At 37.8% G+C, this 15,858-nt stretch overlaps 1 protein-coding gene across 2 annotated transcripts; it reads left to right on the top strand.

Moving 5' to 3' along the window:
* On the top strand, positions 1 to 14,624 carry atxn7l2b (ataxin 7-like 2b). Of its 2 annotated transcripts, none has more exons than XM_028453442.1 (9): positions 1 to 229; positions 3,859 to 3,927; positions 4,006 to 4,345; positions 7,112 to 7,356; positions 7,455 to 7,534; positions 10,301 to 10,503; positions 11,215 to 11,392; positions 11,674 to 11,795; positions 13,767 to 14,624. In XM_028453442.1, the coding sequence occupies exons 1-9, from the start codon at positions 133 to 135 to the stop codon at positions 14,410 to 14,412; spliced, it is 1,980 nt and encodes a 659-aa protein (XP_028309243.1). In that variant the 5' UTR covers positions 1 to 132; the 3' UTR covers positions 14,413 to 14,624. The 2 variants fall into 2 exon arrangements, with proteins under 2 accessions (XP_028309243.1, XP_028309242.1); XM_028453441.1 differs by having other exon boundaries at positions 2 to 229; positions 3,856 to 3,927.
* The last annotated feature ends 1,234 nt before the right edge of the window (positions 14,625 to 15,858 follow it).

Raw genomic sequence — 15,858 nt, 5'->3', positions numbered from 1 at the left:
CCAGGACAAGGACTGTACTATTATGTTTTTTATTATTATGGTTCCATGGAATTCGCACGGGAACGAGCCTCGTGACCGCTTTGGGAGGCGCGTCAACGCGCCCCGTATTCTCGTGAACGCGCAGGAACAACAATGGCCGGTGTGTGTCGGCGAAATCCTAATCTGGACGATTTCGTCGGATTAAATTGGAGGTGCTGGGTGGACAGAGTGAATGTTCTGTCATCTGACGGTGAGTCGCACCTCTCGGCTTCTCACCGCACACACACACACACACACCAGGACAAACTGTCCCTTGTCCTGTGCTTTATTTAGTCCTAAAGACGCGGAGAGAGCGGCTCAAACAATAGACCACTGGGTCCTAGTGCTCACAGTTTATCAACAAGGAGAAGAGACAGAAGATAAACACACTCCTGAATCCTTGTCACCGTTACTTAACAAAGTGTGGCGGTAGAATCACCTGAACACGCTGAAAGCACCTCAGTTACATCTGTTAGCTTTAGCATGTTAGCATTGTTTAAACAACACTTGCTCTCAAGGGATTTGTCCAGATTGTTTACCGACCAGAAAGCAAGGAAGCAGACGGTGGGTTTCTGTGAAACACAAAAACAATAAGACATAGACTTACACACCAGAGGTCTGTGAAACACTAAAGTGATAAAGTGTAATAGCAAACTGTCTTAATAGCTCGTCTTTGATACACAACATAGCTCTGTAAACAACAATAACAAAAAAAAGACCTGCAACCCAACAAAGAACTGCAGTAAGGCTGCACTGTTTTAGCTCAAAACAAAATCACGATTTTTTTTTTCTTTCTTTGAAAACTCGATTTTCGATTTCGATTTATTTTTTTCCCCTTTAAAAAAGACACTGGATTTGATTATTACAAGTATTTTCTTGGCCGTGGCTATTCGTACGTAAACGTATCAATTGACTCCCCCTCTATTCGTACGGAGCGCCCCCTCATTGGCCATTTTAGTGATAGGTGCACCACGTGACTTAAAGTGCCGTCAGTTTTATTTTAGCTTATATTTATTTTTAGCTACCCAGCTAACCCTTTATTTTAGCCCTAATCCTAATCCTAAACCAGGAAATAATCTAAAATGTTTATTTTCGTATATGTATTTTTAACCCTAACCCTAACCCTAAATATATATATATATATAAAGATATATATATAGATTTCTTGAGTCAGGCGCTTAGACCACTCAGGCACATTACGCTTATGTAGAAAAGGTCCCGGGGTCTATTAATACGTTTCCGTAAAACGTACGTTTCCGTATCAATAGTCCAGTCGTCTATTAATATGTTTCCGTGTCAATAATCCCGTGATCTATTAATACGTTTCCGTGTCAATAGTCCTGTGGTCTATTAATTTGTTTCTGTGTCAATAATCCCGTGGTCTATTAATACGTTTACGTAAAACGTACATTTACGTGTCAATAATCCCGCGGTCTATTAATAAACAGAATCCCTAGTCGTTGCTCCGGACAGTATTCATTAAGCAGCACCTTGGCGCCCTGAGTAGCTCTGTAAAAGGTAGTCTGAGGAACCTTGGAGTAACTTTTGATGAAGGGATGTCCCTAGAACGGCATTCTAAGCAGCTTATTAGGAACTGTTTTTTCCATCTGAGAAACATCTCTAAGCTGAGACACATGGTCTCTCGTCATGATCTTGAGATGATTGTGCATGCGTTTGTTTCCTCACGATTGTAACAGCCTGTTTACATGCCTTAGTAACAAGGACTTGGCTCGCCTCCAAGTAGTCCAAAACTCTGCTGCACGGCTCTTGACCCGCACCCACAAGACAGCCCATATTACTCCTATTTTAAAATCTCTACATTGGCCCCCTGTCATATATAGGATTAATTTTAAAATCCTGGTACTGACGTTCAGGGATCTCCATGGTCAGACGCCTGGGTACATTAAAGGCCTGATCCAGCCCTATGTCGCCAATAGGAGCTTGAGGTCCTCGTCTCAGAACCTGCTGATGGTCCCCTGCACTCGCTTTAAAACGCAAGGAGATCTTTCGTTTAAAACGCATGCTGGACTCTGGATGTTTTTAAAAATCAACTAAAGACATACTTTTTTAGGGAGGCTTTCTAGCCACACTTTTGTATCTGCCCAATGTAGGCTTTGCATGTACCCTTTTATTTCTTGCATTCTACCGACACTGCACTGTACTGGCATATGTACTCTGTTATTGTTATTGTTTTAAACTGTAAAATGTGAAGCACTTTGTGACCCTGGTCTGTGAAAAACGCTATATAAATAAATTTTACTTACTTAATACGTTTCCGTATCAATAATCCCAGGGTCTATTTATACCTTTCTATATGAATAGACACTTTGTATTTATTTTTTTTTATTGAAAAAGTGAAAACAAATTTCCATATTGGGAATAAAGTGCGACTGCAAAGCTTTAACAAAGAATGTTAATTTCCCTGTGGGTTTGATAAAATTACTGCCAGCCCAACCAAAAATGAATCCCTCAGCATTTTAAAAAAAAGAGAACCTTTCATTAGAAAAAACCTCACACGAAATTCACATTTAAAAAAGAATTTTGACTTTTAAAAAATTTCCTTCAATAAATAATCTAAATTTGATTTTATATCGATTAATCGGGTAGCTTTAAACTGCAGCACAACACACTAGAGATGCTCTATGTCACATGTGTCATACTAGAGGCCCGGGGGCCAAATCCGGCCCTTTAGAGCAGTGTTTCCCAACCTTTTTTGTCCAATGTACCCCTTAACTTTTCTGTCTTAAGGCGAGTACCCCTTCATTTTGTTAATTTGTGTCAGAAGGCTCATCTGAAAGCTTCACTCATATTTTGCTGACAATTTGACCATTTTAGGTGTTGATCTTCACCTTTTTTTTAATGTATTTTAAATAGTTGTGCCACAATGTATTATAGATAGATAAGGAAAATGTCTGTAAGCAAGTGGAAATTTGTCTAAAAATTTTAGAAAAATTAATTGACAATTGTTTCTGTGTACCCCTGAGGTATGTTGAAGTAGCCCTAAGGGTACACATACCCCTGGTTGGGTACCACTGCTTTAGAGCATGTAATTTGGCCCACAGGAGAAAGTAGAAATGACAGGAAAAAATATGTATCATTGTGTAAATTACAAAATAATTCAGTCTTAGATATCTCAGCCTCAGTCACATGGATACAGATTGTCAAATTGATGAAAAAAAAACTTCCACAAATTATTCTACTAAATTAAATAACATCAAGGAAATGTAAGTGAATTTTAGATTAAGGTCAATTAATGCTTGGACATTGTCAGTCTCATATGTTATATGTAATTTATACCTGAAACTGCAAATTAGGGCACATTAATGTTGAAATTTTAGTGTTTCCTGCTAAAATCTGTGGCCCACTTGGGATCATACTGGTCTGTATGTGGTCCCTGAACGAAGATATTTTATTCCCATTAATAACAATAGAGTAAGTGTATAATTGAGGAACCGACCTGACATAACTAAGTCAAATTTTAAAAAGATCTGTTCATTATGAATTGAGATACACATTTTTTAAATTTCACCAATGATAACAGTTGATTTTTTACATTTTTAATCAGTATATTGATCCAGATCCCCTCCAAAATGTATTGGACTCTTCAATGGCATAAAGGTTTATCTTTGGTTAAAATTTGGTGAAAATCTGTTAAGTACCTTTGACGTAATCATGCTAACAGACAAATGAACTCTGGCAAAAATATTACCTCCTTTGCAGAGGTGATACGTTTCTAATTCTGTACAAGTATTATGACTTGTTTCTGCTCAATGTGATAATGTGATGCAGGGTACTTCCTACAAAGCTCATTAATCATGGTTGCTTTCTCCTTGCCAGCAGGTGGACCTAACCCTGAAGACAGCAAACATGGGGTTAACCACCCACAAACCATGACCCTCAGGAAAGAAGGTAAAATCTGTGGCTTTGTAAATCTCCATATAACCTTTTTCATCAATTTATTGTCTCTATTGTCCTTCCTCTCCATAGATATGCATATATATGGCCACTGTCCTGCCAATGATGATTTTTATCTAGTGGTGTGCAGCCACTGCGACCAAGTTGTAAAACCTCAAGCATTTGAGACGCACTGTGAAAAGTGGCACCGTCCTGTCATGAAGGGTGGCCAAACATCTGCTGTGGCTCCGCAGCAGCAGCAGCAGCAGCAGCAGCAGCAGCAGCAGCCCAGTCCTGTGCGACTTTTGTCACGTGCTTCATTATGTAAAGCCAGGCAGAAGGACAACAAATGTCGAAAGAATGGCGGACAGTTGACTGCAGAAAAAGTACTCCATCCTAACAAGTCTCCTAAAACTAACAAGGAGGCAGTCAGGTATTGGTTACCAATTGTTTATTTGTTTGTAAAATAGGAAAATGATTGTTTACAAAGTTGGTTCTCAAACGTTTTTGGCTCTTGTACCGTCTTTCTCTTATTTCTGAATCCAAGAACCCCCCTTTGTTCGACTACTAAATTTTGCTCTGAATTCTGTGAAAAAACAACTAATATAGAGCATAATGATGGAATGACATTTTAAATCATTTCATTTTGTAAATGAGTGAATGAAACGTATTTAGTGTCTCGTGAATAGAATTATTTCTATAGTTTTTGTCATTTACGGTCATCTCCCTCCTCATGTGGGATCATCACTGACTCTTGTATTTTCTATTCTTCTTCTAAGCACAGAGATGTCCAGAATAAAAAGCAGTAGGCTCAAAAAAAAAAAAAAAAAAGTACAAGGCTAAAACACCTAGGGTGGTCGGGGGGCATGCCCCCCTTGGAAAATTTTGCAAAAATTATGCTATATAGTGGCTTTTGGTGCATTATGTTAGTGTAATTGTGGCTTTACTTCTGTCTAATTTGTAGCACTTTTCTTAGCATGATGTATTTTTTCACCTAGTTTTTGTTTCCATGATGCATTTACTAGTTGAAATCTGTTATCCATGATAATGATGACAAAGAATTCAGCTAATAGAAAAACCTGACTTTTACAGATATTCATGTAATATTACAGATATTCTTTCGGTGCTGAAGGAATCATTTATGAACACGTTTAAAGCTTTAAGTCTTTGAGCATATTGTAATCAAAGTGTTCTGAGTGGACAGTGAGACTATTCTCCTTCTCCTGTTTCTGTAAAATGACATTTATAAATCCAGGAGCGTGACGCTGGACTTCAGCCAATCAGAGATCTTTCTACAAACACGTGTGCTCCCTGAGCTGGTTTTGGCATTACTATTGGCTGCTCGACTGAAGTAGTGGGGCGTTCAGGTACCCTTGGTAGTAAAAGTGTAATGACGGACATCAAAGTCTCCATAACAGCGTTAGACACAACAGTTACACAGCAAATCAAGAGGAAAAAGGTAGGCCGAGGTGAAGAAGCAACAGTTTAAAGCCACAAACATACCGAGGAGGAACGGATCACTTTGTGTCCTCATGGATCCCTGTGCAGAGAGAGAGTGATAACAGATGTGTGTAAACCAAGATAAGCTTATTCAAGGTGAATTCATTCTATAGTCTGGAAGCAGAGTGATGGTTGTCAGTCCGCTCAGAGCGGCAGTCAGCAGGGTGCACAGCCGCCTCTGTGAGCTCTCTGACTGGGACGAGCTGACGGCAGCAGCCGCGTTGCTCCGGACAGTAACTAGAGCGATACGTGCGTTAATGATAGTCTTTAAGAAAACACTAGAAAAATATCCATTAACACAAAATAAAGTCCATACATTTATCACTAATCTATATTCAGAAAAAAGTTGCTAAGAGCGGTCAGAAATTATATCGGTAAGGGAGGTTCAGTTTCGGTTTCAAAACGGGAGTGGAGAGAGGATTCTACGAACTGCAGCTTTAAGAGTAGAAGGCCGCCAGAAAGAGAGAAGTAGGCGATTTCGCCCACCGCCTACGCTTCTGGACATCCCTGTTTAAGCAAGATCATTGTGTATTTTGTTGTTGTTTGTTCTTTTTATTATTCAGTATATTTTTCTCTTATTTTGTGTGTTTTTGTAGTCGTTTTTGTGTGTTGTTGGTATTATTTCAATTATTCTCTCTTAGTGTGTGTGTTTTTGGTGTCATTTGGTTGTTTCTTATGTCGTTTTTTATGTTTCTCTGTTATTTCTCTGTGTTTTTCTCTCATTTAGCGCGTCGTTGTCGTTTTGTGAGTTGCTGGTAATATTTAGTATGATAATAACTTTTAACTAAAAAAAAAAACAGTGTAATACCCCATATTTTTAATGCTTTCATCTGTTAATTTTCCACCCTCTCTTTCCTAAGTGCCCCCGTAGTGCTATCGCGTACCCCATTTGAGAAATACTAGTTTAGAAGGTACTCAAACTCACTGTTGGTCTATAAGTAGTGTCTCAATCTTATTTATGTACGTGATCATCTTTTATGTCTAGTTATGAGCTGTTGTAATAGACAATCAAATAAGTTTTTGCACTGATGCAAATAGATAAGAATAAAACTGCCAAATTATATAATTATATAATGACGAATAAATGTGAAATATTCTATTTGCAGAATTTACCAGTGGTGTCTTTAAATTTGCTCATAAAACAAGTTTTAAATATTTTAGTTGCTCTGGGATTACATGTGATCAGGTTTTACAATTCTGGTCTACAGCACTGTTCACACTGGAGACTGTTGTTTAAGTTTGAAGCTTGTTGGTTGTCAATTATATCATATACATTATGTCATATATTTTTTTTAACTAGAACTGTCAATATACCAACATTTCAACCCCAATTCAGTTCAACACTTTATTTACCTTTTTCATGGGGCTGATACGACTTGATTTCTGTCTACACAGAAAGGTCCTCGGCTCTGAAAACGACTAAATGATTTTAGAAATAACTAGTGATTGTGGATTATCCACTCTTTAACCACATCTATCACACAAAAACTCAAGAAGTTATTCCCATAAAGCTTTGAAGTACATGTATACACAGAAACATAAAGGACTATTTCATAATCATTATTGTTGTTTTTATGATGTTTTTTGGTATTCTATGGTACATACAATGTCGTTTGGTCTAATTGCCTTCAGTGTGACCTTGATGATGCCTGATAAATGATGCCTGAATGGGAAGGTTTTTAAACTTCTGTCTCTACAGTGTTTCATCAGGAAAGGCTCTGGAGGAAAAGCCTCCCCTTCCTCCCCCGTCCTCCTCCTCCTCCACGCCTCACCCCTGGGCGCCACCATGGCACTCAGCACCGCAGCCTCCAGGCGATCGTCCCCCCTCTGCTCCTCTATCAGAAAAGCCCTCTGTTCAGAAGTCGACATCTGGGCATCCCGCTGAGCCTCCCTGTCCTCAGCGAGGAGCCAGAACTTCCACTCGGATGCACAGAAGCATCCACAGTAAGTCTTCTGCTCATCCAGCAGCTGTTTATGCTGCAGCTATAACATGGGTCTTATTCACAGCCAGTGTTTGTTGTGTGTGCTTTTGTTTTGTACAGAAAATGAGTGTGAGCTGAACAAACACAAAGTCTTAGATCCAGAGAAGAAGAAGGTGTGCAGTCAGGAGGTTATTATTAACGTAAGTTCATAATTAGGAATATCTGATGTCAGCTAAGGAGCTGATCGTAGGCGGAGTTGGGGGGGGGATTTGTGTTAACCACAATGTGTGTAACATATTCCGTATTTTTTGGAATATAAGGCGCACCGGATTATAAGGCGCACTATCGATGAATGGGTCTGACTGGGTTTATTTTCATACATAAGGTGCACTGGACTATAAGGCGCACCGGTTTGTTGTTGTTATTATTAATATTATTATTATTATTATTAAGACGCATTAAGCGAAATAAAATAGTCAGATAAATCAAACTTTATTCAACTCATTAACAATAACTCTCAACATTGTTCAGGTTTAACACATAAAATACAGAACAATACACTCACTTCTTCGGGTTCAGTATGTTGAAGCACAGTACAGGTACATATCTCTCCACGAGGCGCCTGACTACGGTAGCCCTAAAGTGCCAAAAATCCATCAAGCAGTGCAGCTTCATAGTTTACCATAGTTGTACTAAAACATTTTGACATATTAATTTCATACATAAGGCGCACCTGATTATAAGGCGCACTGTCAATTTTTGAGAAAATTAAAGGATTTTAAGTGTGCCTTATAGTCCGAAAAATACGGTACAATAATGCAAAAATGATTTGTAACATAATTGATTATATTGACGACAAAAATTTGTGTCAACGCGTCCATATAATGTCCACCGTCCCGAATACAGTTCAAAATGCATGTTCTCATTCATTCACGCTATTAAAGGGATTAAGGGTGTTCAAAGAAATTGATTCGGTGACATATCGCAATATTACGTTGCGCGATTCTCGGATCAATTCTCAATGCATCCATATCGATTATTATTTTTTTTTTACCTTTATTTAACCAGGAAAGTCTTCCACAGCAGGAGACATTGTAACTGCACAAAGAAGTGCATTGAAACCTGGGCATGTTGACCAGCTTGTGTTTTCTCTAAAAAATCTATAAAGAAAGTACTAACTTTCTGCATTTATTTGTTGTTTTAGGCATATACTGTACCTCAGTTAAGTTGCACTAAAGTCAAGGTTGGTTAAAAGGCCACTGGTAGATTGTTATTTTTTTTTTTTTAAGTTGTTGGCACATGGCATGTTAAAGCCAGTGTTTTGAGTGTAAAATATGCAAATAAAATGTATTTCATACATAATGTTCTCATGAAGGTGTACACATTTACAGATTAGTTGTTTCTTAAGTCATATATTAAAAACAAAATCGCAATAATCGCCTTATACTTTAATATCGGGAGATATTGTACCGTATCGTATCGTGATCTATGTATCAGGATACGAATCGTATCGCCAGATGCCAGGCATTACACACCCTTAAAAGGGGTCTTCCACTGTTTTTACAAATGTGGCCTAAAACCTTTGAAATGTCCTTATTAGAAGATCTATGCCTCAGAACAGCAGTATAAGTGATGGTGTCATGCTAGGAGCTCTGAGCAGCAGTCTGATCCTGGTTGCCTGTATTTACATGCAACCGGAGTTCTTCTTCTCTTCTTCATGCCGTCTACGAAACAGCAGAGTTGGAACTGTCGCCCCTGTGGTCACAGATTTTTTTGGCTCACAGATTTTGTTTATCAGAGGTTTACATCGAATTTTTTAACTTTTACTGATTTTTAGAGCAACCCAAAGCAGCACAAGTGGTCATTTTGAATGAAAAAGCTGCTGAATGATCCTGAATGCTTCACTTCTATAGAACTCAATGAACTGAAGGGGCGATTCGCGTCATCAATAACGTAATTTCAACATGGCGGTGCACAGACTCGAAAACGGTAAAGTAGTCCCATTTTAAAAAGTTAATAAAAAGAATATGGTGCAAAATAATGCATTTTGTTAAGCGTAGATCTTCTAACAAGGACATTTCAAAGATTATAGGCCACATTTGTAAAAACAGTGGAGGATCCCTTTAAGGGATTAAATGCTTCTTAAACTTAAATACAGCAGCATATTATATACAGCAGTATCATATACTGTTTGAAAGCTTGGAATCTTCCGTTTTTAACCATATAAACCATTCTAAGACACAACCATCACAGCAAACACAGTCAGTTATTTTGTCAAACTTGGGGAAAAAAATGGCGTCATAAACAAGGCAGCAATCCTCACCTTTAAAGCAATGCCATGTCTTACTGAATCTATGTATTTCATCAAATGTGATCTTAAAATCTTCTTAAGACATTACAAATCCAATTAATTCCAGCATTTAGTCCAAAACACAGTAAAACTACTGTAAAAAAAATAAAATGTTACGTCCTATTTACAAGAAGAAAGCAGGTCCGCCTTGTTTCTTCTTACTGGTTTTAGCCCTGTGATGCTGACCGTGTCATTAAAAATCCTCATTTTTAGAATAATGTTGTAAATTCATGATAGCTTTTTGTTTTATTTTTGCTGCAGTACCATAAATGAACTGCTGGGTGTAGTGTTGCTTTAGCCAAGTCACATGACTCGAGCGCCAAAAAAGTATTTTTAAAAGAACAACAAATTAATTAATATATATTTTGTACAGTCACTGTTTTATGGCACTTAAAATATGTGTATATTATGTACATTATTTTAAGAATTGTATATTTTCAAATGAATTTGGGAAAACTAATGAAAACTTTTGACCACTTGGGAGGAGCGGCAATGTCCCCACTGCCCCCCTCAAACTCTAAGGTCGAACATGTGCTTCATCATACTAAAGAACAGCTATTTGGTCATTTGTTTTGTGTAAAAACGGCCTCCTCATTGAGCTGTTCCTTCTCCACAGATGGATTCTTACGTTCAGCCTCAGAAACCGCCAGGAACGAGCGCTGACCAGCAACTTGTTGAACAAACAACCGAAGCAGGTCGAGATCTGAAGCAACTGCCTCTCAAATCTAAGCCCAATGAAAAACAGGTCGATGCTGTCGAGGAGAAAAAAGCAACTCAGGTTAATAATTATAGTTTCAACAGCAACTGCCACATCCTCAGGTATGAAACGCTTTATTTAAAGTCAGTTTACTAAGCCGTGAGTCGTGCAAACTACTGTAAAGAATATAATCCTGCAAACGTTTACTGTTATAACTATTTCTAAAGATGCATTTAGTGTTTTCACATTTGAGTGTGAAAGGTTTTATACTATACTGCAGCAAAAACAGTGCATGATGCAGTTTTATAATGAAATCACAACTATTGTTTTAATATTTGCCGTAAAATGTAATATTGGTTGACGTCAATATCAGTTTTTCAGCTGATATTTTTTTCATTTTTATTTTTTCCCCTTTCTTTTCCCTATGTCTGCATTTATTGTTTTAGGTTGACACTCTGTCTTGACAAATATGGACGTCTTTTTTTCTTGCAAAAAACATTAAACCACCACCAGTCGTCTTTAAGGAAGGGTATATGAAAAGCTTTATTAAGGGAAAATACTTACAGTTCACCACAAAAGTATGTGTAACATGGTACTTCCAAGGAGATATATATATATATATATATATATACTGTATATATAGAACCTAAAGTTAGATTGGGGGTTTGTGTTTGTCTATATTGGTTAATAGCGGAAATTAAGTGTTAAGTGTGCAAAAAGCCAATATCTTTATTTGCAAGTATTTCTTACAGAAAATAATGTGAAGTAATAAAAAGTAACAAATTGAATATTAAGCTGTCAGAATGACCTTTAATGACGTGGTTTTTATTCAGGTCTAAGAACCCATCGGAGAATGTACCACCTGACAAAGGGAACAGCTCAGTGGAGGTGGGCGTCCAGCCTCCGTACCCTTTTAATCACAACCTGCTGTCCGGTGACAACAGTGAAGAAGAGGAGCTGGAGGAAGATGCAGAGCTACCTGCTACGCCGTGGCATCCCAAACCACTCGGAGTGAGTAAAAACACATCCTCAGTTTTTCTATAACAGATTTGTATTAAGTTTAGAACCTTTGTGACTATCCCGGACAAGCCCCCATGTTTGTTACGGCTGGTTCACGCTGTGACACAAAGGTGGGAGACAACACTGTCTTAAAGGTGTGGAAAGAAAGATTTCATTTCAACAAACCCAGAGGTGTATATAAGGAGCCAAGATGAAGGATGACAAAGGAGCAAATGTACTTAAAGGTGCATATTTGATTGCCTTTGGATAAAGAATATATTTCTGTTTTGTAGCTGTGCACTTTTGGATGCCGCACGTTGGGTTGCAGCATTTTCACATTTGATCGACGTTTGCATCACCTGCGGTTTGCCCTCACTGCCATGTTGGAGCATCACGCCAATGCACACCTTTGGAAGTGAGTACCACTGCACCACACCTACCAGAATTGCAGAGGTGGAAAAGGTATTAGTCTTCAGTATTCAAGTAAAAGTATACATATTATATTAAATAATGACTTTGGTAAAAAGTAAAAGTATTGAAGTTGCTCCCTTACGTGAGTAAAAACAAGTACATGCTACTAAATGTACTTAAGTAAAAAAGTAAAACAAATGTCCCTTCAATAATAAGACAGGGTTTTTAAACCAGCAAATTCCTTTTATTTTATTTTTTAAAGAACTTGTAGAATACTGGTACACGGAAACAAATGAAATTGGTTACCTTTAAACACCTGGAGAATTTAGCACTTGTTATTGATAACATTTGTAGATAAAATGTGTCAAGAAATAAAATGCAAATGGTCAATTAAACCCAGAGCAGCTTTGAGTTAAACATTTAAAAAAAAACTTGAAAATGTTAACCATGAAACAGAAACAAGCTCAATCTACCAAAATATTTCATTTAGCCTCAAGAGAATCATGTTCTCCAGGTTTACAGAAGGGAAACGTGCCCTTTTTGGTCTGAGAATGAGTTCTGCTGTGAAGTGGGTAGTGGTGTGTTTAGTTTGAGTGACAAGGCTCATTTTTCAAAATGTAAGTAGTAGAAAGTGCAGATATTTGTTTTAAAAAGTAAACAGTAAAAGTAAAAAGTCGCCAAAAATAATAAATACTCAAGTAAAGTACAGATGCCAGAAAAAACTACTTAAATACAGTAACGAAATATTAGTAAATCGTTACTTGTCACCTCTGCAGAAATGTGACATATTTAAACAGAAAACATCACGTGCTCACTGAGCTGGAGGAATAATGGCCATTGGAGCAAAGAAACTACAACAAAAAAAAAGCCCAAAGCTCATATACAGTATATACTGTATGACTGATGTATATTTTAAAATGAATGTGAAAACTGCAGCTCATAATGTAATGTGTAAAAAAGACAAAAGATCTCCGAAATAAAGTTTTCTTTTGTAGTTTTTGTGCAAATATCTAGGGCTGTAGTCAACCAAGGAAATGGTTGGTCGACCAAGACTATGGCACGCGTAGCGATTAGTCGAGCAAAAAAAAAACGGAGAATGAATGAGCAGAGGAGGACGAGGAGAAAGAAAAAGAGAGACTTTGGCTTTTTGTGGTGCCGATTTGTTTTTAAACACAGACCATTTATGATATGAACCTTAATCAAGCTTTGACCAGAATCCGACAAAGCAAAAGTGAAACCTACAGGTCCGACAGACATTAGGTATTTATATCAGAGCCCGACCTGAAACCGACAATTAAAACCTATTTTTTCCTCTCGCAAATTACATTTTTACGTTTGTTTTCATGGTAAGCCTGCTTTTATTAATAAACATCTGTTGATGTCAACATCAGATCAGCGTACGGGGAAACAAACGCACGTCAAACACAGGTGTGTGGTGTGCCTGTGGCGCCAGAGAGAGCAGTGGATCTATTTACATAATCCACATATCAAATATAAGGATAATCCATGTTCTTGTGCAGAAAAAAGGATTGATTTAATAGTGGATGCTTGTGTTTCAAGCCTGTCTTAATTTGTTCCCTCTCTGCTCTGGTGACAGCACACTACGCTAACAGCTGAACACTTTTTCTTGTTTTTTTCACAGCCAGCACGCACTCACACAGCTGTTGCTGGTCATAGAATCATGTTTAGGCATTAAATAAATTATATTTGATATTTAATCCTTATCACCTATATAAGTGCATTGCATTTTTTTTAAAAAAACGGTATTGAAACTGATACCATTGCTGGTCGACCATTGAAAATCTTGGTCGACCACGACGGCATCGACCAATTAGTTGACTAATCAACCAAAGTTAGCAGCCTTACAATTACAGTAAAATGTTCCATTCGTCCAGAAATACTGTGCAGCAAAGTTAGGATAGATGTTTGCCAAACAGTTATACTAATTGGACCTAACCTCGCGTTTATTTTTTAGGAAAATGCCTAAAGTCTCATCAAGTCTCAGGTCACAACGCGTCCCACCTCCAGTCAGGACAGGTAATAGATCTTCTAATGCCACTGGCTCACTCTGCCTTCAATCTACCTCATTGGAACATCTGGAAACCAAAAGCAGTCAGCATGACTCTGAATGTACCCAGTCACCTTATTCCACCATTTCTGCAAGCGTCTGCACTTTTAAACAACGCCATGTGATTGGGCGACCTGGAAAAGCTGAGCTGACTGAGATGAAGGTTGTCAAAGATGCAGCGCAGAAACATCCAGAGCTGCTACTCATCACTTCAGCCGATGAAGATGACAGCAACACAAAGAAGTTGTCTAATATTCATCCTCCACAAGCCAAAGAGAGAGCGCAGTCAGGTTTTCCCCTGGCATCGCTGTGCTCTCCTCTCAGAACAGAGGGACTTCCTGGTGCTGTGCACGAACAAGTGCTCAACATCAACAGAGGTTTAGGAAAGAAGCGCAAACGCAACATTGAGTCGTTACACCTCAGCTCCTCGCTCTCCAGGAGCTCCAAGTTAAAACGTTTGTCTTTACCGTCACGCAGCAGCCTCATGTCCTGGAAAGGAGAGGTGGTCCAGGATGTGCTCACATGGGGCTTAGAAAAAAGGTCAGATCATTGAAGATGGCAATAGTGTCTGGTGATTGGTGATGAAGGTTTAGCATGTCATCACCTATTTCATTAAAGCTGCTGAAGATGATGTTTTCATAGTGTGGGCCTCATAGATAATAAATCAAAAACAATTTGCTCAAAAAAAAATATAAGGTTGAAATTGCCGCTCAAAAGTTTGTTTTTATCTTCACCTTAAACCAGTGTTTTTCAACCTTGGGGTAGGGACCCCATGTGGGGTAGCCTGGAATTAAAATGGGGTCACCTGAAATGTCCAGTACCAGTAATTGGTTAAAAAAAAAAGTTTGAATTATTATTCTTTTTCACACACACTGAATATCAAATAACTGTATCCTATACTTAAAGGTAGAGTAGGTGATTTTTGAAAGCTAGCATGATTTTGAAGGGAGACGGAGATGTGATTGGTCGAAGTTTTTACAGGTTTACAGCTGCTACAGATGACAGATTTTTTTTTGTTCCTTCTTCAGAGCACATAACATCTTAATTTCTGTCAGGACAACAAGAAAATTTCAACCAAAAACTTAAAAAGTGTATTTGGAAATAAATCGCCTACCCTAGCTTTAAACATTCTAGTTCAAATAAAATGCAGTTTAAAAAAATCTGAGGTGGCGCACTGAACACTTTGTGCACTAATCTTGGCTACGCTACATTTCTAAAGCACTGTAATAAAAATATAAATTAATAAATCATAATAAATTCTAGAAGAAGAAAAAATGTCTCTGGGGTCTCCGGACATTTATGATATCAAAATAGGGTCACGACCCGAAAAGGGTTGGCAACCTCTGCTGTAAACATTCAGTTTATTGACATTGTCGGAAAAGTTTTGCGCATTGCAATGTGGGATGTGAAGTCTCGTAAACAGATACATATACTGTACAGGAAGTGTTTTTACTTCATTCTTACCCTGATTTTTTTGTGTGCGACAATTCTGCCAAAGTGACTTTCCAACACATTTGTGATTTTTTTTTTTTTTTTTTTTTCGGAATGGAAGTTGCAGCAAAACAATGACGAAATATTTAATTTGGGGTTTACACGGAAACACCGGGAACAAACTATAACAATAATTATGTCAAACAAAGTTTTTTCCTCCTTGTCTGGAAGAAATCACGGCGAGAATAAAGAAAAAACGCGTCCAACCATATACGTTTACGAGACTCCACATCCCACAATGCAATGCGTAAAACTTTTCCAAAAATGTCAACAAATGGAGAGTTTACCATGGAGATGAAAATAAACCTTCAAGCAGCAATTGCAACCTTTGACATCTTTCTTTTCTTTAATGATCTTCAAATCTCTTACATATTAATAAATTGTCTTTATCTGATAAAATACTTTAATAAGTAAATAGTTTCAGCCCTGTTTTAGTTTTTTATAGAGATATTGTGACCCAATGAATTTGATTTCTTCTTATTGTTGTATGCATTCATGTATACTACTT

The sequence above is a fragment of the Gouania willdenowi genome, chromosome 7 (assembly GCF_900634775.1).
Source record: "Gouania willdenowi chromosome 7, fGouWil2.1, whole genome shotgun sequence".
In the NCBI taxonomy this organism is placed as follows: domain Eukaryota; kingdom Metazoa; phylum Chordata; class Actinopteri; order Blenniiformes; family Gobiesocidae; genus Gouania; species Gouania willdenowi.
Note: the sequence above shows the minus strand (reverse complement) of the source record. Positions and strands in the feature narration are given on the sequence as shown.